Source organism: Geospiza fortis, unplaced genomic scaffold (genome assembly GCF_000277835.1).
Source record: "Geospiza fortis unplaced genomic scaffold, GeoFor_1.0 scaffold659, whole genome shotgun sequence".
NCBI lineage: Eukaryota > Metazoa > Chordata > Aves > Passeriformes > Thraupidae > Geospiza > Geospiza fortis.
Genome location: NW_005054530.1, coordinates 803681 through 831141, shown reverse-complemented (window position 1 = coordinate 831141; position 27461 = coordinate 803681). Strand labels below are relative to the sequence as shown.

At 50.2% G+C, this 27461-nt stretch overlaps 1 protein-coding gene across 1 annotated transcript in view; it reads right to left on the bottom strand.

Moving 5' to 3' along the window:
• Positions 1-23136, bottom strand: part of TIAM1 (TIAM Rac1 associated GEF 1) — a 47490-nt gene extending 24354 nt beyond the window's left edge. The window contains exons 1-7 of the mRNA XM_031063771.1: positions 22919-23136; positions 20514-20588; positions 19881-20051; positions 14638-14742; positions 12584-12665; positions 8234-8320; positions 5074-5298 (exon numbers count right to left, since the gene is read on the bottom strand). Coding sequence (XP_030919631.1) covers positions 5074-5298; positions 8234-8320; positions 12584-12665; positions 14638-14742; positions 19881-20051; positions 20514-20588; positions 22919-23017 — 844 coding nt within the window. The 5' untranslated portion in view covers positions 23018-23136. The remainder of the gene's footprint in view (positions 1-5073; positions 5299-8233; positions 8321-12583; positions 12666-14637; positions 14743-19880; positions 20052-20513; positions 20589-22918) is intronic.
• Between the last annotated feature and the right edge of the window lie 4325 nt (positions 23137-27461).

Genomic DNA, 27461 nt, shown 5'->3' with positions numbered 1-27461 from the left:
AATATATAATAAAAATACCAATACCCCAATATCATCTATTTGGGCAGTTTTACAGCAGCTTCCCTAATCCAAATGCTGCCAGGGAATGGCCCTGTTATGACAACAGAGTGCCTCACTGAAGAGGCTCTGCCATTAAATGCACCATTTTTGACAGGATTTGTTAGGGAATGGTGTCTCGGATTAAATTTTCATTTAAGATGGCATTTCACCTATAAATCCGCAGTAAAACGGGACTATGTCCTTTTTTTCTTCCTTGCAGAAGAATTCTGGTTAGCTCTGAAACACTGAGCTATGACAGGAGCACGTGCCCTGGGATGCTGGGGATGGGATTCATTTCCATGGGGAAATGGGGAAGGAGGGATTCATTTCCATGGGGAGATCGGGAAAGAGGGATTCATTTCCATGGGGAAATGGGGAAGGAGGGATTCATTTCCATGGGGAAATCGGGAACACCAGCCCCGCCTCCTGTGCAGGACCGGAGGCCGCCAGAGGGCGAGGCAGCACCGCAGCAATTTGGGGAACTGGGGATGGAAAATGGAATTTGATCCCAAAGCCCTCCGGTGGCTGCTGCAGGAAGTGCCCCGGAATTGTCACATCAAGCACAAGAACTGGGCTACAATAAGTCTGAAATCAGCCCCGTGAAAATAACCCTGAAGAAATTGGGGTCACTGGTGGCCTCAGCTGGTTCTGAAATCCAAATTACTCAGCCCAAGGGGGCCTGTGATGGACGAGGATGGAATGAAAACCAGTGGCTGTTCTCACAGTGCAGCAGGAGTTTGTTTCAGTTTTACAGCACAGATTTAGCCTGTGTGTTAATAACTCCAACCTCTGGCTGCTCCCTGAGCCACAAAACAACAAATTCCCTGAAAAACCCACCTGGTTCTATCCAGGAGACTGAAACACCCATCCCAGACAGGGGGGCACTTTCTTTTTCAGCCTTTATCCATTCTGCATGGAGATTTATATGCTTGACATGATCCCCCATGCTAAAAGTCTCCAAAACCCAGGGCCAGGCAAAGCCTAAACCTCAGAGACTGCCCCACACTGCAAGAAGGGAGTGAAACAAATAAATCTGGGTATTAATCCCATTCCCAATCCCCTTCCAAGAGCAGAACACCTTCCTGATGGTGTGGGGAGATCCAAGGCTGTGCTCCAGCTTTCAGCTCTGCTTCCCTGCACCCAGAGGAGCAGGACACTCCTCGTGGGGAGGGCACACAGACCCCACTGATCCTTTTGGGCAATCAGGAAAACCTGCTCTGGGGTTCAGACACAACCAGAGCTAATCCCCCTCAGCCAAATGTATGCAGGCTGTGTTACAGGAGAGAACCAGAGCCAGGAAAAGCAGTAACAGATGAAAGGAACAAAACTTGTGGCTCTGAAAGGCAGTGCAGCTCCATGGGGAAAGCATCCGTGGTGCCCAGGATGGCAGCTCTCACATCAGTCACAGATACAAACCCAAGGTCACCTCCAGAACAAGCTGCTGAGCAAACACAGTGAAGAAACCACGGCCACAGAGCTGAATTGCACCTCCAGCCCCAAGCTCAGCATGTGCAAGGCAGTTCCAGATGATTGAAGAGCTGTGAGAGATGTCAGATTTAACAGGAGCTCTGGCAGATACCCCAGAGAGGTCAAACACAGCCCTGCTCTGCTCCTCTGCACCTCCCATTGAGCAGCAAGGCACCAGGACAGCTTCTTCCTCAAAAAATACCCCAAAAAGTACTTATATAAAAAAATTTTCAAAAAAAAGTTCATAATTTGAAAACACACAAAATCATTTGCCTCACACAAAAATGAGGTGCTGTGTGTGCCACTGGCACTGTCACCCTGCTGGGAGGGGCTGCAGTTCCTCAGCCACAGACTCAATCTGTGTCCCATAAACCAAAAAGCATCCAGCAGAAAGCATGGAGCTGACCTGCCTGGCCAGCCAGGCTGCCTGCAACCAACAAGGACACAAATAAATAGGTCAGTGGGTATTTCATACTTGACTGCTCTCTGCAAGATGCTGTGGAGCCAAGAACAAAAATCCAAGATGAACAAAAATCTAAGATCAACAAAAATCTAAGATAACACCACAATACCCCAAATACAAGCACAGATCCCATTTTAAATGTCATGTAGGTAATGGATCCCTAACACAGCACAGGGGCAGGAAAGAAAGGCTTCAATAAAACACAAAAGGAAATGGGAGGGGAAGACCAGCTGCCTCCCAGTCACACACTTGGGTGCAGAGCCTTGATTTCACTGCCACCTTGGGCTAAGCCATCCCAAATTATCTCATGTGGCAGCTACAGAAGCTGCAGGGACACGCGCACTCCTCCTGCTGGCTGGAAAAAATATTCCCCTCCTTCTGGGGAGGGACAGAGCCCAGCCCAACGCTCCAGGAGAAATGTGAGTGCTGGGAGAGCTCTGTGAGCACAGAAACCCCAGCTCCCACCCTCTGCTCCCAGGGCACACCCACCCCAGGGAAAAGCTGAGCCCCAGCACTCAGGGTTTCAGTGACAATCACAAAGACAAGAGGCTTGTGAGAAGCTGCTGCTGAGCAGCCAATGGGGGCACCTTGTGGCCAGCTGGGAGAATGTGCAAGACTACCTCGATTTTCCAGCACAAAAGCCTCACTGGGAAGGCTTCCATGCAGATTAAAAAGGGAAAATTTCAGGAAAATGTTGAATTGTAACTGCCTGTGTAGGTGTAGTCCGCATCTTACACGAGGCTGCCTTGAGCAGTCCCCTCAGGAGGATCTGCAATAAGCTGTGTGGAAGATTTTCCTGCTCCCTCTTTTCCACTTGCTATGGATATCACACTCCCCAAAGCCAGTCTCAGCTCAGAACAGTATTAATTACCTAGAAACTACCTAATTCTTAATTCCACTGATTTCTCCTGTATTTTAAATGATCCAAAACACCCTGAAGCAAGAGGTACAACCAGTGTCCTCTTCTGTGTTCAGACCTAGAGGAGCAGGTAGAAATTCAGGAACCAAACTTGTGGCAAACAATTCCCAGTTGCTATAGATCAATCTTCTGCCAGCAGGGCAGTGTGGTGAGCAGGAACGTCCCTCCCCATGGCACTGTGCTCTGGGGTCACCTGCACACGTCAACCCCTGAATTCTGGCGTTTTAAAACATTCCCGAGTTATTTGTGCATCTCACCAAACACACAGGGCCCCTGTGCTCCTGGCTGACCCCAGAGAGGGAGAATCACAGAGCCACAGAATCTCCTGAGCAGGAAGGGACCCAACCAGGACCACACAGTTCAGTCCCTGGCCCTGCACATTCACCCCAAATCCCCCCCTGAGCATCCCTGGAGCCCTGGGGAGCCTGGGCAGTGCCCAGCACCTCCCATGCCCAACACAGCCCTCCCTGGCACAGCTCCAGCCCTCCCCGGGGAGCAGAGACTGGAGCTGCCCCTCTGCAGGAGGCTGCAGACCCCAGTGGGATTGCCCTCAGCCTCCTCTCCTCCAGCTGAACATTGCAAGTGCCCTCAGCTGCTCCTTGTGGGCCCTCCAGACCCTTCACCACCCTCGTGTCCCTCTTTGGGCACTCTCCAACAGCTTGAGACCTTTCCTATGTTGTGGTGCCCCAAACTGCACACAGAATGCTTTAACTCTTCCTGCCCTTGCCACACAGAGATCCTGAGGGCAAATGCAGAGGGAAAAGCACCCTCTGAGCTGCCCAGGAGGAGCACTTGGGTCTGTGACTGTCCCTGGATGTGAGGTGCCTGTGCTGATGACACCTTCCCTCCTTAGATTCCCATCATCTCCACCATTTACCTAATGAAATTTCATAAATTACAGAATTTGAATCATTCCTTTCTTATTTCTTTTGTGTGATGATGCTACTGTAGTGAAGTTGTAATTTTCTCAGGTAGCCATGAGAACCACATTCCTTGTTTAAGATCAATTTTTTCCCTAAGCTGTGTTTGAAATGAGCTATCTTTGGGCATCCACTTCACATTATGCTGCCTCTGGAAGGTTAATCAAGAGTCACAGCTTATGCCTTACACCCAGCACCTCTCCTCAGACTCAGCTACAATCCCTGAACATCCCGTCAGCTCCTGAATTGTGATCGTTTCCAACTGTGAGGCTAAACACAACAGCTAAAGCATCTGGTGGCTATTTCAATCCTATATATAGCTAGGACAAAAATTTTCCTTTCCTGTTTCCCTCATGATAGACTGAAAACTGTCCTTACTCAGATCATGAATATATATTATCATTTACCATAGCAAAACTGCATTTCAATGTTTAAATTGCAAATAAGACTCCCCAGAAAAGCTGAGAAGAACACTTCTCACTTACTTTGTGGTCCAGTGGGCACAGATTGTCATCAGCTGCTATCAGTGAATGACTTGGTACATAAAAACTGACTAAGTGCAGGACTTTAGTCCAGCACATCAGTCACACAGCCAAAGACACCGAACCTGGGAGATTTCTCTGATAAGGAGAAAGCCAGACAGCCCGCCCAAGAGCTGGGAGCCTGATAACTTTTGCACACTGCTGGCACTGCCATATTTTCTGAAAAATCCCCTTGCCCAGGATTCTTCTCCTGGGAAGCTGAGAAGCCTCTGAGAAAAGGAAAACAATGATTTCATTTGCTTCTCCTGAGTTTTGCTGCTTTGGAATGTGTTTGGACATTGTTTACCAACAAGTGATTGTTTCATTGGTTTCTGCTGTGAATTATTTTGACTTATTGGCCAATCAGGGGCCAAGCTGTGTTGGACTCTGGAGAGAGAGTCACAGGTTTTCATTATTATCTTTTAGCCTTCTGTCTGTGTCCTTTCTCTATTCTTTAGTATAGTTTTAGTATAGCATTCTTTAATATAATATAGATGATAAAACAAATTAGCCTTCTGAGAACATGGAGTTGGATTCATCAATCCTTCCTCCCTTTGTTGGGGGACTCAGAAAATACCACATGCTGCAGGTAAGCCCAGCTTGGTGCTGATAGTTGGAATGTCTTTGCCAGGATAAAGGGCACCCCTGTGAGCCCCGCGCCCAGCTCAGGCTGTAGCTGCCCTCCCTCCCTGCCTCCCAGCAGGGAATGAGCCCCCAGGAGCGGTGTGTGTGCTGCCCCCGTACCTTGGCTGCCCCCAGGGAAGGGCAGGGCGCTGTCCCCGGCCTCGGGGGGGTTCTCTGGGCGCCGTGGGGGCGGCTGGCCCAGCCTCTGGGCCTCCTCTGGCTCGGGGTGGGTGCGCACGGTGAGGCACAGCGAGGGCTGCGCCAGCGCCTCCTTCAGCAGCGCCGAGTCCAGCTCCTCTGCAGCTCTCTGGTTGATCTCCAGCACCTCATCCCCAGCCTTCAGGCCTGAGACACAGAGGAACGGGTCAGACTCACACAGCAGGGAGCTCTGATGCTGTTTGTGGCTAGACATAATCATGAATGCCTGCAACGACACTGGGATGTGATGGACCTGGTGAGCTCTGCTGTCTGGCTGCTCCTCCAGTGCACCCTAAGAGCAGAGTGCCCAGGAAGTCCCCTGTCCCAGACTGGAAGGCAAGATGTATTCTACTTGCCGTTTTTCTTCCACATCTGCTGATAAGAGACCACTGAATGTCCCTGCATGGCTGATAAGAGCTACAGCATCCCATTGGGAGATGCAAGCCAAAAGAGAGGAGCCAAGCATTCCTACCCAGATATAATCTGGAGATTCTGGAACACCAGCACGGCTCCTGCACTGGATTTCCCAGAGGAACAGCAGCTGCCTCTTCCCCTGGATCTTCAGAGGAAGACTGCACCCTTCTCCAGGATCCCTGCTCCAACAGAACCACCCATGACACTGCAGGAGGGCTGAGCCACAATTCCAATGGCACTGCTGCCAGCACCCTGACCCACAGCGTGTCAGGTTGGGTTCTGACTCTGGCAGTGTTGGTTTAGGTTCATTTTATCTTTTTCTTTTCTTCCCTAGTAAAGAACTGTTATTCCTGCTCCCATATCTGCCTGAGAGCCCTCTTAATTTAAAATTTATAGCAATTTGGAGGGAGGGGGTTTGCATTTTCCATTTCAGGGGAGGCTCCTGCCTTCCTTAGCAGACACCAAGGCATCCCTCACAAGGTGCCAGCAGCAACTGATCCCCCCTCTCCTCACGGCACAGCCGCTGTGCACGCTGCACCCCACAACACAGCGACCCTTCCTGAACTCCATGGCAGCACAGGGCTGCTCAGGAGGCAGATCTGAGCCCTGCTCAGCTAGTCCTGGCTCTTCTGACAGCCTGCTTCCAGCAGTTATTTACAGCAGCAGCGCCCCAGGGAGAAGGGGATGTGCAGGGAAGCAGCTGAGTCCCCTGAAAGGGATGCTGAGGGCAGCGTGCAGCCCTGCCAGGTGACACGGCCATCCTGACCTTCCCCGAGGTGACACGGCCACCCTGACCTTCCCCACGGCCAGCTGGGCCCTCCCTGAGCAGCAACGGCGAGCTGCAGAGGGGTTTAATCCCAAAATTAATCCCAAATAACCCCTGGGGCAGGCAGGCAGCAGCACAGCAGGGAACAGCAGCGCCAGAGCCCCGGCTGCTGGACCAGCCCCATCTCCACCCTTGCCCTTACAGGGATGAGAGCTGGAATTTACAGCACAGGGGTGACCATCCCTGCCATGTGCTGGCACCCTGAAAGCCTGGATGAACCTGAAAGCCTGGATGAACCCTCCAGGAGTACTGATCCACTCTGCAGGAGGGAGCTTCCTTAGGAAAATGGAGATCTCCCTAAATGCATGTAATTGTGCCCAGAAACTCCAGTGTGGTGTGCAGTTTCAGGGAGAATCACACGCACTAGATAGAGTAGCTACAAAGTAAATGGGCTGTAAAATCATAGCTGAAAGAGGGACAAAACAAGGCAAGTCAAGCATTCCACATTATTTAATTTATTCTACTTAGTGATTCTGTGGCATTATAGTAGCACACTAATAGGCCTGCAACCACAAACATTGGATCTGGGGCTCCATTTACTCTTTGCAGCCTTTGTTTTGGATCGTTTGGGATAAAGCCTCACGTCCATCTCAGTGCAATCAAGGAGCTCCCATTCCAATAAGGAATGCCTTCCCTGCTAAGACAGCCCAACAGAAAAAACAAAAAGGATAAACCACAGAAATTACCAGGAGAAAACAAAAGTCTGCTAATTGGAGGAAAGACTGAAAATGAAATGCAGCATCTCATCTGATGGAGGGCAGTCAAATGCAGACAATGCATTTACGTAATGGGAGGCGCAGAGGGTTTTCCTCCCTTCCTGCTGCTACCCCAGGGAATCTTGTCCCAGTACCCTGCTGACTGCTGTCCATACAGAAGTGCCTTTCCAGGGCAGCCGTGGGCAGCCACACATCCCTGAGCTGCTCCCAGCGCCTGTGCTTGCACTGCAGCCCCGCAGGAGGCACTCTGTGCTCACACATCCAGCAGGCACCAAAAAAACCAACACCAGGGGAGCGCTGATGAAACCCCCAGCCACCCTCGCCTGACCCTCACTTTCTCCACACAGGAGCCCACGGGGTGTCACCTCCCTGGGGCAGCCTGGCAGGGAGCCCCCCAGCCCGTGCCCAGGGCTCCTGGCAGGATATCCCTCCTGTTAACCAGGGAACGCTGCGGGGCTGAGGGACAGGACAGAGCAGGAATCTTTGCGTGTTTAACACACACCTGTGTGGGGTCCTGGGTGCTCCTCCAGGCTGTCCCCACTCCCTGACCACTGCTCCTGCCTCCAGTGCACCCCTTTGGCCACTCACTCCCAGCCCCACCAGCCCGGGTCACAGAACTGCCAGGGCATTCTCCACCAGCTGGGCTGGCCCAGCACAGTGCCGGGCTCAGCACCAGCCCAAGGGGGGCAGCAGCCTTTGCAACAGCTTTTGGCAAGGGCCAGAGCTAAATAAGCTCTGCAAGGCCACGTAAACCCTCTCCAAGAGAGCTCTGAAGTGCTTCTGGGGGCTCTGCACACAGCAATGGTTATGAAGAGATGAGACTCTTGTCACCCCTCATGGTCCCCAGCTCTAGTTCAGAATGTGGGTGGGTTCCAGCTGCCCAGCTGTGCAGCAGGGGGGCAGTGGATGGCAAATGCAGTGGCCTCAGCCTGGAGAAGCTGCACTAAAGCAGACCCAGCTGGCAGCCTGGCTGTCCCTGCTGCCCCCTGCCCCAGGTGCTGCCACGCTCCCTGCAAAGGCTGGGAGCACAACCAGAGGCAGCAATCCCACCGCAGGGAGCACGGAGAGCCTTCCCCTGTATTTGTGTGGCAGGGGCTGAGCTGGGAGGGCTCTGGGGGTGTTTTACCTTGCTTGAAAGCCAGGCCCGTGTCCTTGACGCCGTTGACGTAGAGCCGGCGAATCCCCTCCTCTTCCACCGAGGACAGAGAGAAACCTGGGGAGACACCAGGAGTGCTCAGAGGAAGCCAGCCCCCTCCAGGGTGTCCCAGCCCCTGCCCTGAGCAGGTGGGAATCCCTCCCCTCTCCCTCCCCTCACAACAGCAAAGTTAGCAGGGAAAGCGGCTCTAACAAAAACCTGAGCTGAATTTCTGAGTGCACACACCACTTATCTGCAGACACATCTGAGGACATCACAGCTGCAAAGCCTTGGAACAGACCCCCAGTTCTCTTGCCATCAAAGGTCACTCCAGGAGGCTTTGCTGTTTGCAGACCAAAGCTGCACAGAGCCCTGGTTTGGGACAAAGTTGGGAATCCGAGAGCCACAGCTGATGTGTCACCCCAAACTGAGGCAGGGCACAACAGCTCCTGCTAGAACACAGTGCTGACCTCTGCTTTTGGAGATTCATGTGGAAATGCCCCTTTCCCTCTGCTAGAACACAGTGCTGACCTCTGCTTTTGGAGATTCATGTGGAAATGCCCCTTTCCCTTTGCTAGAACACAGTGCTGACCTCTGCTTTTGGAGATTCATGTAGAAATGCCCCTTTCCCTTTGCTAGAACACAGTGCTGACCTCTGCTTTTGGAGATTGATGTGGAAATGCCCCTTTCCCTTTGCTAGAACACAGTGCTGACCTCTGCTTTTGGAGATTCATGTGGAAATGCCCCTTTCCCTCTGCTAGAACACAGTGCTGACCTCTGCTTTTGGAGATTGATGTGGAAATGCCCCTTTCCCTTTGCTAGAACACAGTGCTGACCTCTGCTTTTGGAGATTCATGTGGAAATGCCCCTTTCCCTCTGCTAGAACACAGTGCTGACCTCTGCTTTTGGAGATTCATGTGGAAATGCCCCTTTCCCTTTGCTAGAACACAGTGCTGACCTCTGCTTTTGGAGATTCATGTGGAAATGCCCCTTTCCCTTTGCCCCTGCTGCTGGCACAGCCTGTCATGTGCCCAGGCTCAGCCTGGCACACATTTCATGCTCACCAGAGACCTGCAGAGCAGCCCTGGAGTGGAAGTGCTGACACAGCCTCATTCTAAACAGGGCAAATGGCACTGGGAGCTCTGGGCTGGGGGGTTTTCCTGCCATTTGTGGGTGACACAGTGAGATAACAACTGTAAAGGAAATACATCCCCCAAGCTAAATGCAGGTTGTTTATTTACTGTGGAGAGTTATCTAAAGCAGAACATTTGCCTTTCTGAAACTTCATTACTCCCTAAATGAGTGCAGGCAACCATTTGCTCTCTCTTTTCCTAGAGCCTAGAAAAACATTTACAAACCTCTGGGGGGAGTCGTTTGTTTTGACATGGAATCAGCCACCAGCCAAGCAGTGCAGATGTGCTGGGAGCCTATCCTGACTAGAGGACTCCTTTCAAGCTGATCCTTATGGCTGAGAGTTATTTTTTCATCCATGATTTAAAAATAAAATACAATTTAAAAAGAAGAAGAAGGAAAGAGGGGGAAGAACGTGGCAGCTCAGAAGTGAGAAGCATATGGCCTTTCCTGACTTACTGAGCTACTTGGAACCTGCCTGCGAGCTCCTGGGGCTGAATCAAGTGAAATTTGTGAAGCTCACTCAACACACCAGCTTTGGCAGAGAGCAGAACCCCCCACTAAAAGAGCAGCTGTAAAACAGAGTAGTTATTGGCTGTCATCACCACAAAGCCTACCTGGAAAACCCTGGAAAACCAGCAGAGTGTGCCCAAGGCTGCAGTTTGAGTCAGCACAAAGCCCCGGCTCCTAAGAGCACTTTTAAACTGAAATGCTGTTTTACTCCACACATTAAAACCAGGCTGAGGGGCAGCTCAGGCTCTCACTGGGAGGAGATCAGCATGTCCAAGCACCCCAAGCTCCCTCTCTCCTACAAGGAAAGGCTGAGAGAACTGGGACTGTTCAGCCTGGGGAAGAGAAGCTTTGGGAATGCAGCTTTCCTGAAGGGAGCCCACAGGAAGGATGGAGAGAGACTCATGACAGGGACCTGGAGCGACAGGACGAGGGGGAATGGCTGCAAACTGAAAGAGAGCAGTTTAGATGGGATTTTGGGAAGGAATTGTTCCCTGGGAGGGTGGGCAGGCCCTGGCACAGGTGCCCAGAGCAGCTGGGGCTGCCCCTGGATCCCTGGCAGTGCCCAAGGCCAGCCTGGGACAGTGGAAGGTGTCCCTGCCATGGCAGGGATGAGCTCTAAGGTCCCTTCCAACCCACAGAATTCTGGGATTCTAGGATTCCTCCACGAGAAGACCTCTGCCTCCTTCAATCCATCAGGCCTGAATGCACACATGGTTACTTCTGCATTCATCTTTGAGCCATAGCCATAAATCCTGCAGTTACTCCTGGCAGAAAGGGCACAAGGAGCAATTACACAGGTTGTCAAGAGCTGTAAGAGATGAGAGATGGGCAGCTGGCAAGAGCCTGGCAGTGGTGATCTCCCACTCACAGTTAACCCCTGCCCAGCTGTGACAGTGGCTGGACTGCAGTGCCAGAGCTTCCCTGCCGTGCACTCAGGTGACAGACACCTCAGCCCAGGGCTGTGCAGGCTGCACACACACGGGGACAGCAGGGATGTGCAGCTCCACCTGGCTGCCTTCCACAGGGGCTCCACACACGACAGGAAGGGCAGGAGTGGGTGGAAGCCACAGCGGTTGCATAAGCTGGCACTGCTGCCAAAAACATGAAAAAACATTGCCATCAAACTGTGCATGGGCTCTGAAACACAGGTGGGAAGAGATGGGTGCTGACCCTGGCACAGCCTTCTCTCTTCACTGCAAACTTCTGATGGCAGGAGAACAAAAATCTCTGAGTGCACGTGGCCTTGAACAAATCCACCTCCAGATAATCCCTCAGCCCCCACCACAACCAGCTGCTGGGGGACATGCCAGCATTCCACAAGCTGGAATCCAAGGATTCTCACTGATTCCTGCCCTCACAGGCAAAGAAAAAAGAGTGCCAACCAAAGAGGGGAGAACATCTGTGCTCAGGCCATCAGCAAGGCATCCCATGGGAGATCAGCACTGCCAGACCCTGCAGGAGTGCCTCTCACAGCCACAGACACTGCTGGGAGCAGAAACACCACAGAGTGCTCCCAGGTGAGCTCTCCCTGACATGTGGTGTTGGAATGAGGTGATCTTTAAGGCCCTGTCCAGCCTCAGCTGCTCCAGGACTGTGATTTCAGCACACACTCCCCACTGGATGGACACACAGGGAGACACACACAGACCACAGAAATCCTTCTGCCAGTTAGAGGCAAACCACATTTGGCTATTCTCCCTCAATGAGAGAAAAGGCAGCTTTTTTGGGGTGCTTTGAGCACTCCCTGCTGCAGGGTCAGAGCACTGCACAGCTCCATCCCACACCTCACACAGCTGATCTCATCTCATCTCACAATGCATTTCACTTTTTTTTTCCATTTATCCTTTAGAAAAAAAAGAAGAAAAATAAATAAACAGGAAATGCTATGAGAGCTCAACTCTCCATAAATATGACCCCTGAACCATCACTGGGCTGGTGAATATTTCTTTCTTAGGCCTGCAATATTCAAGCCCCAGTCAGTCCCACTGCTTTGCAGCACAGCTCAATATTCCAATGGCCTGCAGCTGAATAATAAGCAGTTTGGGGATTCAGAATCATTCTAGTCATTAAAGCAGAATATTTAGATAAACAGCAAAAAGATGCAGATTGGCTTCCTGTGGGGGAGGCTGTAACTCTAAAATACACTGCAGAATAGGAATTGCCAGGCCAAAGGGCAAGCTCACCAGGCTGGAGGGCTGTAACCTGAAATACCTGAAAGCTGACAAGTGTGAGCTGCACAGAGATGGGAGATGCTGCTGAAATTGCACAGGGAGAGCTTCTCCTGCTCTGCGTTCCACACAGCTCTGCCTGGGACATCCTCGAGGGCTGGAGCATCCCTGGGACACCCTGGAGCCAGGCATGCCCAGCCTCAGCAAGGATGGGGCAGGCAGGAACCCACCTTGGGTGCCCCTGGCAGGTGAGAAGAAGCCAAAGAGCCTCTCTGGAGCTGCCTGGCCACAGGACTCAGGTATCTTGTGCCCCCCAAGGAGGGGGCAAGGAGGAAGGAGTGAGTGAGGAGCGGGATGAGGAGGAAGGAGTGGTGAATGCTGCTGGGGTGGCTCAGCAATCACAAGTGCTTCTCTCACTGTGCTCAAGAGACCTTTCAGGTACCCCAGTAAACAGCAGGCAAGAACCTGCTAGAACTGACTGGGGAGGAACAGCAAAACAAGGCAGGGAAACAGGCAAAACAAAACTCACCATAAATATCAGAGGATGCGTCAGACTTCTCCATCTGAATGTGCTGGGTAATTTTCTGACAGATTTCTATTTCCTTGTACAGCTGAATAGAGGGGGGAAAAAAACAAACACAAAAATATGTTACTGTGGGAGGACACATCAATTGCAATGGTTTGGAACAGATTTTTGGTTTTTAATTACAGGCAGAAGAGAAGGACTGTGGTCATTATTTATCAGTTTCTCTCCACCTGTGTGAGAGGCATTAGCAGTGTCACTCAGCTCTGCTGTTGGAACACAGTTAGAGAGGAGGAAGCAGTGTTTTCCCACCCCCACCACAAAACAGAGCATGCATTTATTTCCCTCAGTCAATGCCATCTTGGGTGCACGAGAAACACAGCTTCTGCTCCTGTTTTCCTAATTTACAGGAAGCAATAGCTTCAGGTTTTATATTATTTTAATGAACACATTGCAGGAATTCAATTATTCAACAGCATTACAATCACAAGGAGTGATTTTGTTTCTTAAACACGTTTCTTCATTATCAGACTATCAGATTTGCTACAGCTCAGCCTGACGTTTCACCTTTAACACCTTGATGTTTATTTGTACCAGGGAAAGCCCCCAAGTGTTTGAGATGGTCGTGTACATCCTTCCTGGGAGACCAGCACGAATTCACACCCAGGCAATAGCCCTCCATGCAGCTGCAAATCCCCCTGCCTTTCAGCACTGAAGTAACAAACCAGCCTTTGTCTTCGGAAAAAATCATAGCCCCAGGTGAACAGAACCCACAGGTGAATATTAATTCTGTTTACACGCTGCTGTGAGCGTGTAAAAACGCAATTTGCAATAATTAACATTTTGAAACTCAGTCTTTGGACTGCAGTACTAAACTACTCCTTTAGAAAAGAAGAGGAGCTCGTTTGTAAAAGGTTTCCCTGATAAAAATGTAATTTTATCTCCTGCTTCTATCAGCACTGCAAAAATCAGTATTTCAGAACAGGTACAGCCCAATGGAAGTAACTCCATGTTCTCCCCAAACAAGCCTACACGAGAAGCAAACAAAGTGTTTTGATTTAATATCCCCACAGCAGACACCATCCTGCAGCACCCAAATCTACCACTCCCTGCACAGCCCCACTGACAGAGTTTTGGGTTAATTACAGCTTTTCAGAATAACAGTAAGTGATGACTCTGTCAATCCTACACCCTCTCAACACACGTCCCCAAAGTCCTTCCAGACAACGACAGCCAAAAGCTGTCTCCTCTGAGCTTTCATTTTCCCCACTCTATCACACTTCCCAGTCCTAGCACTCCTCTAGCACTTTCTCACTATTTTTTGTTGTTGTTGTTGTTGTTGACAGCATTAATGGAAAATCCCAGAAGTCCTTTGCTAAACGAGCAAAACCTCCATAACTAGCAAAGTTTTACTTTTTATAAGTAAGCCAGCCACCAATGAAAAGGACCTTAAAAAGGTTTACAGCATGCCTGCGTAGAATCACAGAGTTAAAGCATGACATTAATCCTGTTTGGCCTTTTTTTTAATCTCTCGTGGCAGAATTCCTTTGAAGTCTGCTTTCGAGATGAACGAGATGAGAACAGCCAGCTGAGGCAATTAGGGAAGTATATTCTCACACATAACTCCAGACCTTCCTGACCTCAATCTTTAGCTTGCCATCAGGAAAAAAACCCAAGAAACACCCAACAACTTGTGTATTTTCCCCCTCTTTAAAACTCAGACAGTGTGCTGCCTGTAAAACCTCCACGTGTCTGTAAAACCTCCATGGACAACGTGAACAACAGGAAAAGACAACTTGGAGGGAAGTTAAGCTTCCATGTACCTCAGAGTGACTTTCACACTGCCTGTGGCTGTCCCTCCTCTCTCTCCAGACAAAAAGTGAGCTAAACACCAGCACAGGATGAAAGGTTTGGAGAGATCCCTTTGCTGAAGGCCAATTTGCCATGGTCTGCAAAGCGCCGTAATTGCAAAGTGAAAAGCATAACTCTGCGTGCTCCAGAACTCAGACAAACACTAATTAACAGCGGTGTCATCTCACCAGCCCAGTGGGCAGCATTACCAGCTCATAGATCTCCTCCTCTGGCTTTGGCACGTAGAACTGCATCTGGTTCTCCAGCAGGAACTTGAGGCGCAGGTAGTGAGCAGAGCAGTCCAGCTGGTGTGTCTGCAAGAGAAGGGAGCCTTTGGAAAAGCAGGATTCCCTCTTCTCTGACCCTCACAGCAGCACCTTCCAGCACCATCTCCTGCCTGAAAGCTGAACCAACCTGCTGCTCCTGCTCCCCCCAGGAATAAACTCCATGTACCCACCCAGGGCACTCTGCTGGCCTGGCATTCTGCTCCCTCCCAAGCCATTCCAGAAAAAAGCCCAATAAGCTGGAACAGAGACCTCAGAGCATGCCTCTGGATAAAAGGATTCCTAACCAAATGTTCTGCTAACAGAGCAAAATAGAGAGCTGTTCTCTCTTGGGTTTGGGTTTTTTTAGCATCTTCATAATTCAGCACACAAATATGATGTGGCAGATTTCAAGCAAGGTTAATAAACACAAAAAATCTGTCTGTCCTCTAAATTCCAAGCAGCTCAGGTTACACTGGCTGGAAGCAGCCAAGAGTTGCATCCTGGATTGCATCCCAGTGGAAGCAGGTCACACCATTTTAATGAATTAGTTATAATTAGCTGAGGCTAGAGCATTTGGTCTGGGAGATGTTAACGACCTTTTCTCAGCATGATTAATAAGGTTGATTTAAGCTGAGGTTAATGCAGTGTGTAATCAAAACACATTACAAGTATGATAAACACAAAGGATATCATCCAGGAGTTACTTTCAAAGTTCCTAAACTAAATCTAATGAGAAACCCCAAAGTGATCACAGATACAGGAGGTAAATTCTCCTCACTGTCACTTCTGAAATCCCATCATTAAAGGCTTTGATACCTCAGCCTTTTCATTTTACCCCAGCAAATTACCAAGGTTTCTCAGGCTGTGCTGAAAACAATGGCTTATCTGAAAACTCATGCAAGAGCAGCATTATTGCCTGTTTGTCCTGTTTTTTAAAGCCTGCTTTTCCAGTTCCAGTGTGATCCAGCAGCACATTGAGGTGATGAGCAATGTACCTGTGGAGAACATCCCACCCTGACCCTCCAGCAAACACCCAGAGAACAGGAAACACTGTGGAAAGCCTGGATTAGCCCAGGAGTAAAAAAAGCTACCAATAATAAGAAGGAAAACCAAAACAGATCTATTGTTGCACTCTGCACAGTGCTCTGTTCAAATATGTCCATCCCAAAAAATCAAATTATCCTTGGATGAAATGGAGTACCTGAAATGGAACAACCTCTGTAATCCAGGCAAATTCCTAGTTAATTCACTAATGACTGAAATCTATCCAGAGCCAAAAGAAAAACAGCTGAATGTTGGAGATATCCTTGCTCCCTGACTTTTCTTTTTTGGAAAGCTTCCTGCTTGCCTTTCCCACTGATCACTGCTGTTTTCAGTAATTCTCTATTTACAGACACACACACACACACACCTCAGAAACCAAAGGGAAGCAGAATTGGCATTAAAGGTTCAGAAATGACACAGAGGAGTCCTGGGTTACTTTCTGGTCAGCTTAGTTAACTGTCCCTAGACACAGAGGTGTCTTGAACAAAAACACAGAGAGGAGACCTAAACCCACTGAGTGCATCCCCCAGGTCTGGGGTGTCCAGGCCAGGGAATGGAGCTGGGAAGGGGCTGAGGGAGCTGGGAAGGGGCTCAGCTGGAGAAAATGAGGCTCGGGGGGACCTTGTGGCTCCTGACAGGAGGGGACAGCCAGGGGGAACAGGGACAGGAGGAGAGGGAGGAATTTCCCCATGGGAAGGAACAGACTGCCCAGGGAGGTTTGCAGTGCCCATCCCTGGAGGTGTCTGAGGAATTCCTGGAGGTGGCACTCAGTGCTCTGGGTGGGGACAAGGTGGGCACAGCCTGGGCTCCATGGGCTGGGAGGGCTTTCCAACCTGAAGGATCCTGTGATCCTGTGATCCTGTGAAGCTGGCAGCCTCCTCCTCCTCCTGCCCCTGGGCTGGATCTCCTCCCTGTGTCCTGTGCCCAAGCTGCTGTGCTCATGCTGCACCTCAGGAGTGTCTGATGGCCAGTGCCAGCTGTGCTGCCACCACCCAAAGCCATCCACAGCCCACCAACGTCCTTCCCTTGTGGAGGAGACCCAAGGGGTGCTTTCCAGCCTGCCCAGGCAGGCAGAAATCACCCCCTGGGATGAATTCAGCCAATCTGGGCAGGCTGAATTTATCCAGGCTCTGGGCAGAGCATCAGCTGAAGACAAAACTGGGTAAAACACTCCTATTTAGAGCCATGCATTTCTTCCAACAAACCCCATAGCCCAAGTGGATGCCATCAATCCAGTACACTGTGATCCCATCCAGGTCAGGAATGAGAGTCCCGGCCATGAGCCACCCCATTTAGCTAATTAACATCCTACAGCTGCCCCAGGGCTGTGTCTACCTCAAAATCTGACACTGGTTAAAGTGCTTCAAACAGGGCCACGATGTTCTACTGAAGTGAAAGAAAAGGTCCCTGGAATGTGGACACAGCCAGGCTGCCCTAAAAGCCAAACCATTAACCCACTTCTTGTTGCTGGGAGCTGCATCCACATGTGGGGAGGTGGGAGCAGAAACAGGGCAGCTTTAATGATAGGAATATCCTTTCAGGACCACCCAAAATACCTTTCAGCCGTCCAAATCAGCTTTGTGCCTTATTTATTTCTCTCCTAATAACTCTGGCTAGGTCTGGACTAAATTAAGCAGCTAACCCTGTTTAAAGCACAGCCTGACAGCTCAGCTGAGGTGCTCCAGAAGAAGAATTTACAGCCGGGCTGGGCTCCCATTCAAGAGGCTCCAAGTGCCACGGTGGGCTGGCACACAAGCCCCGCTCCTTTTGGCCAAGGAGAGGGCCTGGCACGTTCTCCAGCTTGGTGGGGGAGACCTTTGTGGCAGCAGCACAGGAATGAGGCCATCCCACTGCTCCTGCGAGGCCCCAGCTCTCCCAGCAGGAAAACACCAGCCCAAAAGCAAAGGAAGCTCCCAGAGCATCAGGCTCAACTTCTCAGAGGCTCTGAGCACAAACCCTGAGACCTTGGGCTCTCTGCTTCTTGCCCCTCATGCAGGTCCCTTTGGAAAATGTAAATGGTGAGGGGAAAAAAAACCCCAAACCTTTCTTGCCTCACTTTTTATGCAGTCAAAAGACAAAATGCCATGTATTCATCTGGGCTTGTTTTTTACTGCCAGTATCTCCATATTGGGTTTTGGTGTTATTATCTCCACACTGGCTCTGCCTAAATCCGTATACAGAGTGTGATTTCCTCCTCCATTTTAAGACATACCATTATGCAAATGCTACTAATGCATATACATTCCTTCACACTGAGCAGTGTCATCACAGAATCACAGGATGGTTAAGATTGGAAGGGACCAACTATTTCCTATCAGCCAGAGAAAGCAATTTCATGCATATACACTGAGTTTTCCTGCCTTCCAAGTGATGTTGCTAGCTACATCTGAGGAGAAATCTTTGAGAAACCACTTTAAAAATGCTTTAAACACTCCTCCCACCGATCTTGAGTCATAAAAGTGTCACAAAGCATCCTCCAAAGCCTAACTGGCTGTATAATAACAAGCAGCAATGTAAGCATAAGAACACATTTTCCACAATGACTTTAGCGCATTGAATGCTCTCCAACAGAAGAATCAAGCTCAGTTTAGCAGCACAGATTTAACCACATCCACACAAACATGAGGAGGTTTATATGAAATGTAGAGCTTGAAATGTTTACTGTACCAGAACTTGACTGGCTCTCAGATGGCAGATGGCAAACTGATGTGAAATGATGTGGATCGGATATTAAAGGGGGGAAAATGAGCTGAATGCAAGAGACAGAAGAAAGAGATTGATTATTAAATGCTACAGAAAAAAGGCATCTCGACAGTGCTTTTGAGGCTGAAAACTCTTACAGAAAGGAAAGAAACAGATAGTAGCTCTTGAAAAAAGACTCACCAACCTCCCCTTCTCCTCAAACACCCCCACCCAGCGCAGCAAAAGCACAGGGAGAGACCAGACCCTCAGCAGGCACCTGCTGGAACCACAGGGCTGCACCAGCAAGGATCCAGTCCACTGAGTTAACCATCCTCACCCAAAGCAGAACATAGACCCTAAAAATAAATCATTACTAATCATGTGTCATCCAGCTTCCCTGTTAGGCCTCCCTCCAAAAATGTCATCTTTTGCTGAAGACAAAGCAGAGCTTTCAGAAGCTGCGGCGCACCTGGCAGAGAGACGAGCGCACCGTGCAATTACTGGAAACAAACGCCTTTCTCTCACCTTCCCTCTCTTCAGAGGCACATGCAACAGGCTCTGAAAGTCCCCAAAGTTAAGCTCTCAATAGTAATAAATGTTTTCTTTTCTCCTGCTGTTGTTGTTGTACAAAGCAGACTCACTTTTCAGAGCGGCACGTGACAGGTCTCGCTCGCTCCGAAAACACACATTATGCAGCTGCCAGAGCTGAAAGCCTGTGTTTAATTTGTCAAAGTTTCCAACTCTTTAGAGATGGAACTCTTTTTAATGGCCCAACGTCTCTGATACTTCATCTGGCAAAGAAATCCAGGTGGTTTTTCCTTCCCCTCCACTCCAAATGCAGATAAAAGCTTCCCCCTGTCCCCTCCTGCCACCCACGCCAGGCTGGGTCTGGTTCTGCACTGCAGGCAGCAAACACGGAAAGTCTGGATTGCACCTGCCCCACTCCTGGGGCTGCTGCTGTCCCAGTGCCAGCCCGAGGGCAGGGAAGCAGGGATGGCTGCTGGGAACACGTCCCCTGGCTCCTGGGAAGGGCTGGGTGAGGTCACCTCACCTGCCTGGCACAGGGGAAGGGGCTGGGGGAGGGATGCAGAGCTGGGGGCACCAGGGTGGCTGCACCACCACAATGTGGGGCACCCAGGGGCTGGGAGAGGGTCCCACCCTCAGCTTGGTGCCACTGCAGGGACAGGGGAAGGGCAGCAGCAGGGGCAGAGCCAGCAGGTAAAGGCACTTCCACACTCATGCACAGCAGCCAGAGTGGGGAGGGCAAGCCCCAGCCTGCTGTCCCTGCAGCCACACCAGGTCAGCTCCAGCTGCAGGGAATTCTCTGCTGTGCTCCTGCCCCAACACTGCAGTGTGATTTGTGTTTTTCACCCAGGACAGAACTGTGTCCCAGTGCAGAGCAGTCCAAGCAGCAGCACACGAGGCTGCAGCGATTTCCAGCTGCCCCAGGGCAGGTTTACCTTGCAGATCATTTCCAGCACGTCCCTGGAGGTGTCCCCGGGCCGGATGACTGTCAGGGCAGGCTGGTTGTTGGGCAGGCAGAACCACGAGGGCGTGAAGTACTCGTGCACCCAGATATCACAGTCAGGGTTGTGCTGGTGGACGCTGCTCAGGGCCACTTCTTTGTCCCTCTAAATAAACAGAATCCATCATGACAATCCCAGCCCAACACAGCTCCCTCTCCATCAGTAACTAGTGCATTATGTGCTGCACCAGAGCTCTCAGAGAGAAGCTATTTGGCTCCTAAGGCCAGGCTGAAGGCTTGTCTGGACAGGAACCTGCAGGTTTCCCTGAGCAGGGTAGAGTGTGCCTCCTGTGCCACCCACACAGCTACAGTGCTGCAGTGTGCTTCTCCTGGGGTTTCACCCTATGCCTACTGGGAATGCCAGGAATGCGACAACAAAATAGCAGGGATGAAAGCAGATTTGAATTTAAAACCCAAATGTGCAGTATTTCTGAGTAAACCACAACAAAACTGTTGTGGGTACTGCAGCTCCAATGCTTAGAAATGGCAAAACAGCAAATCTTATTGATTCTGAATTGAATGGCTGCAAACGTGGGGGAAGGAGGCAGCTGGAGAGCTGGGGTTTTACCTTGCCATCTGGGACTGTGTCATCAAAGATCCCTTCAAGAGATTTCTTCACTGAATCCACTCCTTCTCCAAACACCTAAGGAACAAGAGAGGGGATCTGCTTTAAACAAGAACTGACTCCCTGTGCCAGGGGCAGAACAGCCTGTCTCACATCCAGCACGGGATTCAAACTGAGAAATACAAACAGCCATCTCCAAACACACTGCTTGCAGAAATGCTTCACTCTTGTGGAAATCTGGGATGGGGGAAACCTTCTTCAGGGTGGGTGAGTCACATCCAGCAGCCCCTCTAAGCTCTTTCTGCTTCAGCCTGTCATCCAAAAAGGAACAGCACAAGAACAAGGAGGTGTTTCCAGCAGAGAGGGGACCCCAAACACCAGGCCAGCTCACTGCAGGTGCCATTCCTTAAATACAGAAGTGCTGTCCTGTGTCCCCCAGCCCCAGCTCCTCACTAGGACCACTCCTCCTGAGCACAGCTGTGGCTTTACTGACACGGGCACACCTTTGCACCAGCCTCTGTCCAGACCTGGGCCCTCCACCAAGGTCTGCAGGGCCTGATGGAAGAGAGGGTGAGGTGAAAAACAAGCTGGTGATGGGGTGGTACAGGATAATTAGAGGCCACTTCTGCTTGGAGGTCTGTCCTGACTGCCTTGGTGGAGCTGGGCTAATTTAATCTCTCCTAGTGCTGGGTTTCTCCACCAGTAAAAGTGGGAAATGAACACTTCCCCACCTCTGCTGAGGACTCAGAAGGGCTCTGCTTCTGGCTGGCTCCGTAACGAGCCAGCTGCCAAAACGTACTCAGCAAACATTCAGGCACAAGGCAGAGTAACCCTTCTCTAATGGAACAGGAGCTGGTAACCCAGCATGGAGCCAGAGAGCCAAAACCAACAGGATCCCCTGCAGGAGGAATGACCAGACAGGAATATGTGCAGCATCCAGCCCAGGTCAGCCCAGGGCTGCAGCAGAAGGGCAGGCACATCCCAAACAGGAATATGTGCAGCATCCAGCCCAGGTCAGCACAGGGCTGCAGCAGAAGGGCAGGCAGGGCTGGTGCTGCAGCAGAACCCAACAATGAGAACTCAAAAGGTCAGTTTTGTAGCTCCACATCAGCACAGCCCTAGGATCAAGTTGCTGGAATGTTAATTATTGCCTGGCTAAAATGAAGCAGGGACCAGGCAGGATGGGAAAAGGTCTCTGCCTTTTGGGGATTTTCAGCTGGCTGCTCCCAATAGGCAACACTTTGCCCAAGCAAGGGAAATGTGTTCAGGCACTGCGTTCAGACACTCTGCTACTTCCTCAAAACTTCACACTTTTTACAACTCTCTGCACAATGGATTTCCTTTAACCTGGAACAGAATCCCTCTCCATGCCTGTGCTGTGGAGGAGTGAGGGGGGCAGGAGCAGGAGAGGCAGCGTGAAGAATGCAATTATCTCCACTGAAAGGAAAAACAAAAGGGACCAGCCCAGGGGGGGAAAAAACAGATTTGAAACACAGCACAAGCAGGATCCCAGCTCAGGACAAGGGATTTGGGGCAAGTAAATACAAAGCAACAGGGATGCTGCAGCATCAGCACAAGGAACTGGGAACGTGCTCTTGGAGCTGCAGTCCAGCCAAGCCCTGGGCTTTTGCTCAGCCTCTAAATATCAGGTGAACTTTCAGTGTCTCACTCCAAACAGGCTGATCATCCTCTGCTGAACAAAACAAACAGCCACTGCTGCTTGAACAGACAGCACAAGAAATCACAGGGCACAGAGCAGCGTGGGTCCCCAGCCTTTCTCCCCACAAGAAGTGAGGGAAGAGAAAGAAAGGCAGAGCCTACATTTCCTGCAATTAGATGAGGTATGGCTCTCAAAAAGTGTAAGCTGTAATTAGGGATGTTTGCAAAGAATAACAGGGAAGCACCTTCCTACCACACTGGAGCACGTTTTCTAGAGAAAGATCTGGGCAGTGACTGGGTGGAAACTGCACAACTTCTGCTTTTTTATAAATCTGAAGCAAAACAGGGAGTGTCCCAACTGAATGCAAAGCTTCTTGTCACTTTAGGAAGTTTTCACCAAACTCAGCTACATTTAAATCATTGTACAAACTCATCATTTTAAATTAAAAATAAGCAAACAAGTCTGGATTGTTTGGGGGCTTTTTCTCTCCAAAGCTGTGTCTGTATTACACTGCTGCTTTGCTGCTCCTGAGATTAGGGAAGGCACCTGCAGGAAAAGCAGAAGGAGCAGAAATGCTGAAAAAAAGGGCAAATTCCAAGCCTTTGGTAGGAGCTGCTGTGCCCTGGTGTGCAGCTGCAGCCCCTGATTTTGGAAGGGGATGAGGAATGCCATGACTCTGTGAGAGCTGCATTCTGCCCACCAACAAACCACCCCTGCAATAACACCACCCCAAACTCCCACCTCTTACCTGGTTAATGCTGGGCCTCCCCTGCTTCTTCTTGGAGGTAGTGTCCAGCCCCCAGAGAGAAGAAAACCTGCTCCTCCTCTTGCTGGCAGACCTGGACATGGCCTGTGTCCTCCTCCTCACTCCCGACTCCCCCGTGCGAGCCGCCACCTGTCAATGCCACGGGGCTTCAGCATCAGAGCTGCAGCAGCCCAGCACAAACCCCTCCAAATGGGGGGTCTGGGGGGAAAAAAAGGCAAATCCTATGGGAACTCAGGGTTCTCACTGCTGGGACAGTGGGGATGCTGCCAGGCTGCTGCCTTGTCACTGCAAATTAACTCACTTCTGCCAACATCCAATAGCAAATATTGAAATGGACAGTACACACCACCTAATCATCATTGAGCAAAACCTCAGGACCAATGAAGGGTTTGAGTTTTTTCTTTTATTTTCTTTTCCTAGCAAGGTTTCAAAGCTGGACATGTGAAACCTGAGATTTCCAAACTTATCAGTTGCTTCCCAAAAACCCGGTCCTCCTCTTTGCTCTTTCCTGTGGAAACACTCTGGGCATCCTGGTGCTGACTCAGAAGGGCAGCAAGGCCAGATAAAGGCTTGCAGGGAGCTCATGGCATTTAGGCCTGCACTTCCTTAAAGATAAGTGACATCTGAAGGACTGAGCAAGGCACAGGAAGGGGAAAAGTGAGCTGAAATGACCCTTCCCATCAGAGCAGTGTCAGCTGCCCTACAGCAAAATGCCCTGTGGCAACAAGAGACACTGCCTTGACTGAGCCCAGTATCTGGGGAGCTCGGCAGGAGATCAGCGGGACATCACTCAGAGCTGAACAGTTCAGGCCCAAAAACAATCTGTCTAATCAGATTTCCCAGGTGGAGGCGGCCTGAGGAGAGGAGCTCCTCTCCTGCCAAAAAGGGAGCGGTAGGGAAGGGCAGGAGGCAGGGCACAGACAGACAGACAGACAGACCCACCCTGCTGACTGCACCTCCTGGAGCACCTCAGTGCTGCATTCCCACAGCCCAGAGCAGCAGAATGGCCCTGGGAACACTGAGGGATGTCCCCAGCTGAGGAACTGGCTGGATGCAGCACATCCAAAACTACAGCTGGGATGGACAGAGGGCTGGCTGCTGGAACTGGGTGGGGAATGGGGGCTCTCCTGGGGAAACAGGGGAAATCCAGCAAAAGGAGAACTTGAGCACCACAGCAACACCTCCATTTCCACAGTGAGAGGCTCCACAGCTGTCCTGGGACATTTACACAGAGCCACCCGGGGGAACTCAGCACATCCTTGGATGAAAGTACTGAGAACATCTTCAGGAGCCTGGGGCCATGGAGTCAGTATCATCTGGGATGGAGGGGACCTTAAAGCCCATCCCAGCCCCTGCCATGGACAGGGACACTTTCCACTATCCCAGGCTGCTCCAAGCCCCGTCCAGCTTGGCCTGGGACACTTCCAGGGATCCAGGGGAAGCCACAGCTTCCCTGGGTAAATTCCCTCCCTGAAACTTGAGTTAGGGCTCCTCGCATGAAGCTGCATTTCCCCACGTTCCTGGGGGCAAAGGAGGACATGAGAGTTTGCTGAGAGGAGAAGAAAACACGTGTCTCTTCCAACACAACATTTTTCCACACATATTTTTTCCCTTGGCTCTCCAGAGACACCAGCATGAAGAGGCAGACTGTTTTTCAGGCTAGAGCTCAGTGCTTTGCTTGATGTGAAAAAAAAAAAAGCATAAATGCAAATTACAGCCCGGCACTTAAAAAATATAATAAATCCAGCAGCAATTAGCAGGATGATGACGCTAATCTTTTCATATAGGAAAGAATAAAAACGCCCCTGACTGAATTACAGCTCTGCATTCAACTGAAGGCTACAGCTGACATCTACAAGACAACAGTGGAGCTCAGCTATTTCTGTGAACCTCCAGGAGTCCAAGCTGAAACTACAAGAACTTGACTCAAATTCATTTTGCAGAACATTGCCCTGTACTTTTAAGAGCTGGGCTGTTACAGTACTTAAATTTCAACAACCATTACTTGCCACACCATAGGCAGCAGTTTCCCCTCCCTTGTGGGGCATCAGGTGCTGATGACCATTGGAATAATTGGTTGGAATAATTGGAATAAAGTCAGATGAGCCCAAGGTCTCAGCCAGCACATGCTGAGGGCTTCAGAACGGCTCCCACTGACTTGATGGGATGTGTGGATCACACCCAAATCCACACATGACCCTGGAAGACCTGAAGACACTTGAGATGACCAGGAAGATCTGTTTGTGGTGGAAATTCCAAATGACACGTCTAGGACAGAGACGGCTCTTCCCCAGCCGCTCCTGCAGCCCTGCTGAGCCCAGCCCAGCCCTGCTCACTCACCAGTGCGTGGAAGGAGGACACGGAGAAGATGCCCAGGCGGCCCATGGCCACCTTGGTGGGGCGGCTGGCGAAGGCCAGCAGGCGCTTGGGGTTGGGCAGCTCCCCGCCCTGCAGGCTGGCCAGGTAACAGCGGTAGCGGAACAGGTCCATCTGGAACTGCTCCAGGTTCTGCTCCCACACGAAGATCTGCCAGGGGACACAGGGGACAACAGCCTGGTAAATGCCTTGGAACATTTCCCACTGACACACTCTCAGAACCTCTGCTGGTCAGAGGGACTCTGAGATATGTACAAGTCTCTTTTCCCAGCCCAGCAGTCGAAGAAGGAGTCAGAATTCTTCTGATCTCATTCTCAAGGTTGTTTATTATTTCTTATCTATAACGTTCTTTTTCTGACCCACCAAGGTCTGTCTGGCAGGTCAGACAGAGGCACACTGCCCACCTCAGAGGTGGTGCTATCTTTTTATACTAAAAACTACATGTACATTATTTACACTAACTTCCCAATACCTATCACCCATGTTAGACAGTGAGCTTCTACTCTAAACCAATCTAAAAATGCCACCATCACCCAGAAGATGGAGGCCAAGAAGAAGAAGGAAAAAGGACAAGGCACGGCCAAATTCCTCCATCTTGGGATCCCGAGCCCCAATTCTAAAAATCACAAAAATCTGTTTTTCACCCCGTGACAAACTGTTATTCTACTTAAACTTTCTTGATTTGTAATTCTTCAGAGAAAGGTTGGAAATTGTTTTTTCCAAGGGCTAGATCAAAGGCACGGGGGTCTTGGGCTCTGTGCCAAGGTCTCTGAGCCCCCTGGGCAGGGGTTTGAGCCCTCCAGGGCAGCCAGAGGAATTTCCTGGGTTCCAACAACACACCTGTCACTATGACATTTTCTGAAAAATCCCTCTGTCAGGGTTTTTTCTCCTGAGAAGCTGAGAAGTTTCAGAAAAGAAATGTAAACAATAATTATTTGATTGCTTTGGAGATTGTTTACTAACAGGTGTATATTTAATTAGTTTTATGTGAATTGTGTTAACTTAATGACTAATTTTAGTTTAGCTGTTTTGGGATTCTGGTCAGTCATGGGTTTTTATTATTCATTCTTTTCTAGCCTTTTGATACATCTTTTCTCCATTCTTTTTAGTATAGCATTTTAAATATAATATAATATCAGAAAATAATAAATCAGCTTTCTAAGAACATGGAGTCAAATTCTCATCTCTCACCTCGTCCTGGAAACCCTCACAACACCACACTCACCCTTTTCACCAGTGCTGATATCTCACCCAACAAACCCTGATTGCTGATATTCCCACATTCCCCTCCCCTCCCAACCCCCCAAAGGATGCAAACAGTTAAAGAGTTTTGATTAGATGGAAAACAACTTTCTACATTTGTGGCAAAAGTCTCCTCCTGGGACAACTGCTCCTTTGATACAATGCTAATTAACAGGATTAAATTTTCATTTTTAATTTTCTTTGTATTTCCAGGATTCTCTGCTCAGCAGTCCCTTAAGAGGCTTCTTTCATGCATCACGAGCATGTGAAGAATCAGAAGAGCAAACCCCACCAAACTCCAGGCACAGGGCAACCCAAATCAGCAGCCACAGCAGCAGCTTTGCTGTGAGCAACAACAGAGCTTGAAAAAGTGCCATACACTGGGGATAATTAATCTGATCAGCAAAGAGTGCTGCAATCAGCCTATGGAAGGACTTATTTAAATAATTCAAATAGCTTATAGGAAACAGTTTCAAAGCATCCAGACAAACTCAGTTACATAAAGAGAGAGACTGCTCTGCCCTCTCACTGTGACTGACAGCTTTGAGTAGGATTCTTTAGCATCTCCCTCCTCTTTCTCCTCTATTTCCCCTCCTCACGGGCTTCCAGGGGGTACAAATCCCTTTAGCTCAGCCCCAGCCACTTCCCCCCATGCTCTGCATTACGGCACACTTGGCAGCCACGGTAGGAAAGCTCCAAATGAGGGAAGCAGCAGCCATATGTCAGATTTCCCAAAATAAGGTGCTGCTGCAGCAGTGGGGGAGACATCTGCTCGAGGCTCTCTGCTGCTGAAAGCCAGCCAGCCACGCTGTCCACTTGAAGGCAGCAGGAGAGGGCCCAGGGCAGCCAGGGATGCAGCCACAAGGTCAAGGCAGGCCCTTGTGGCAAGCAGAAACCAGGCATGGCT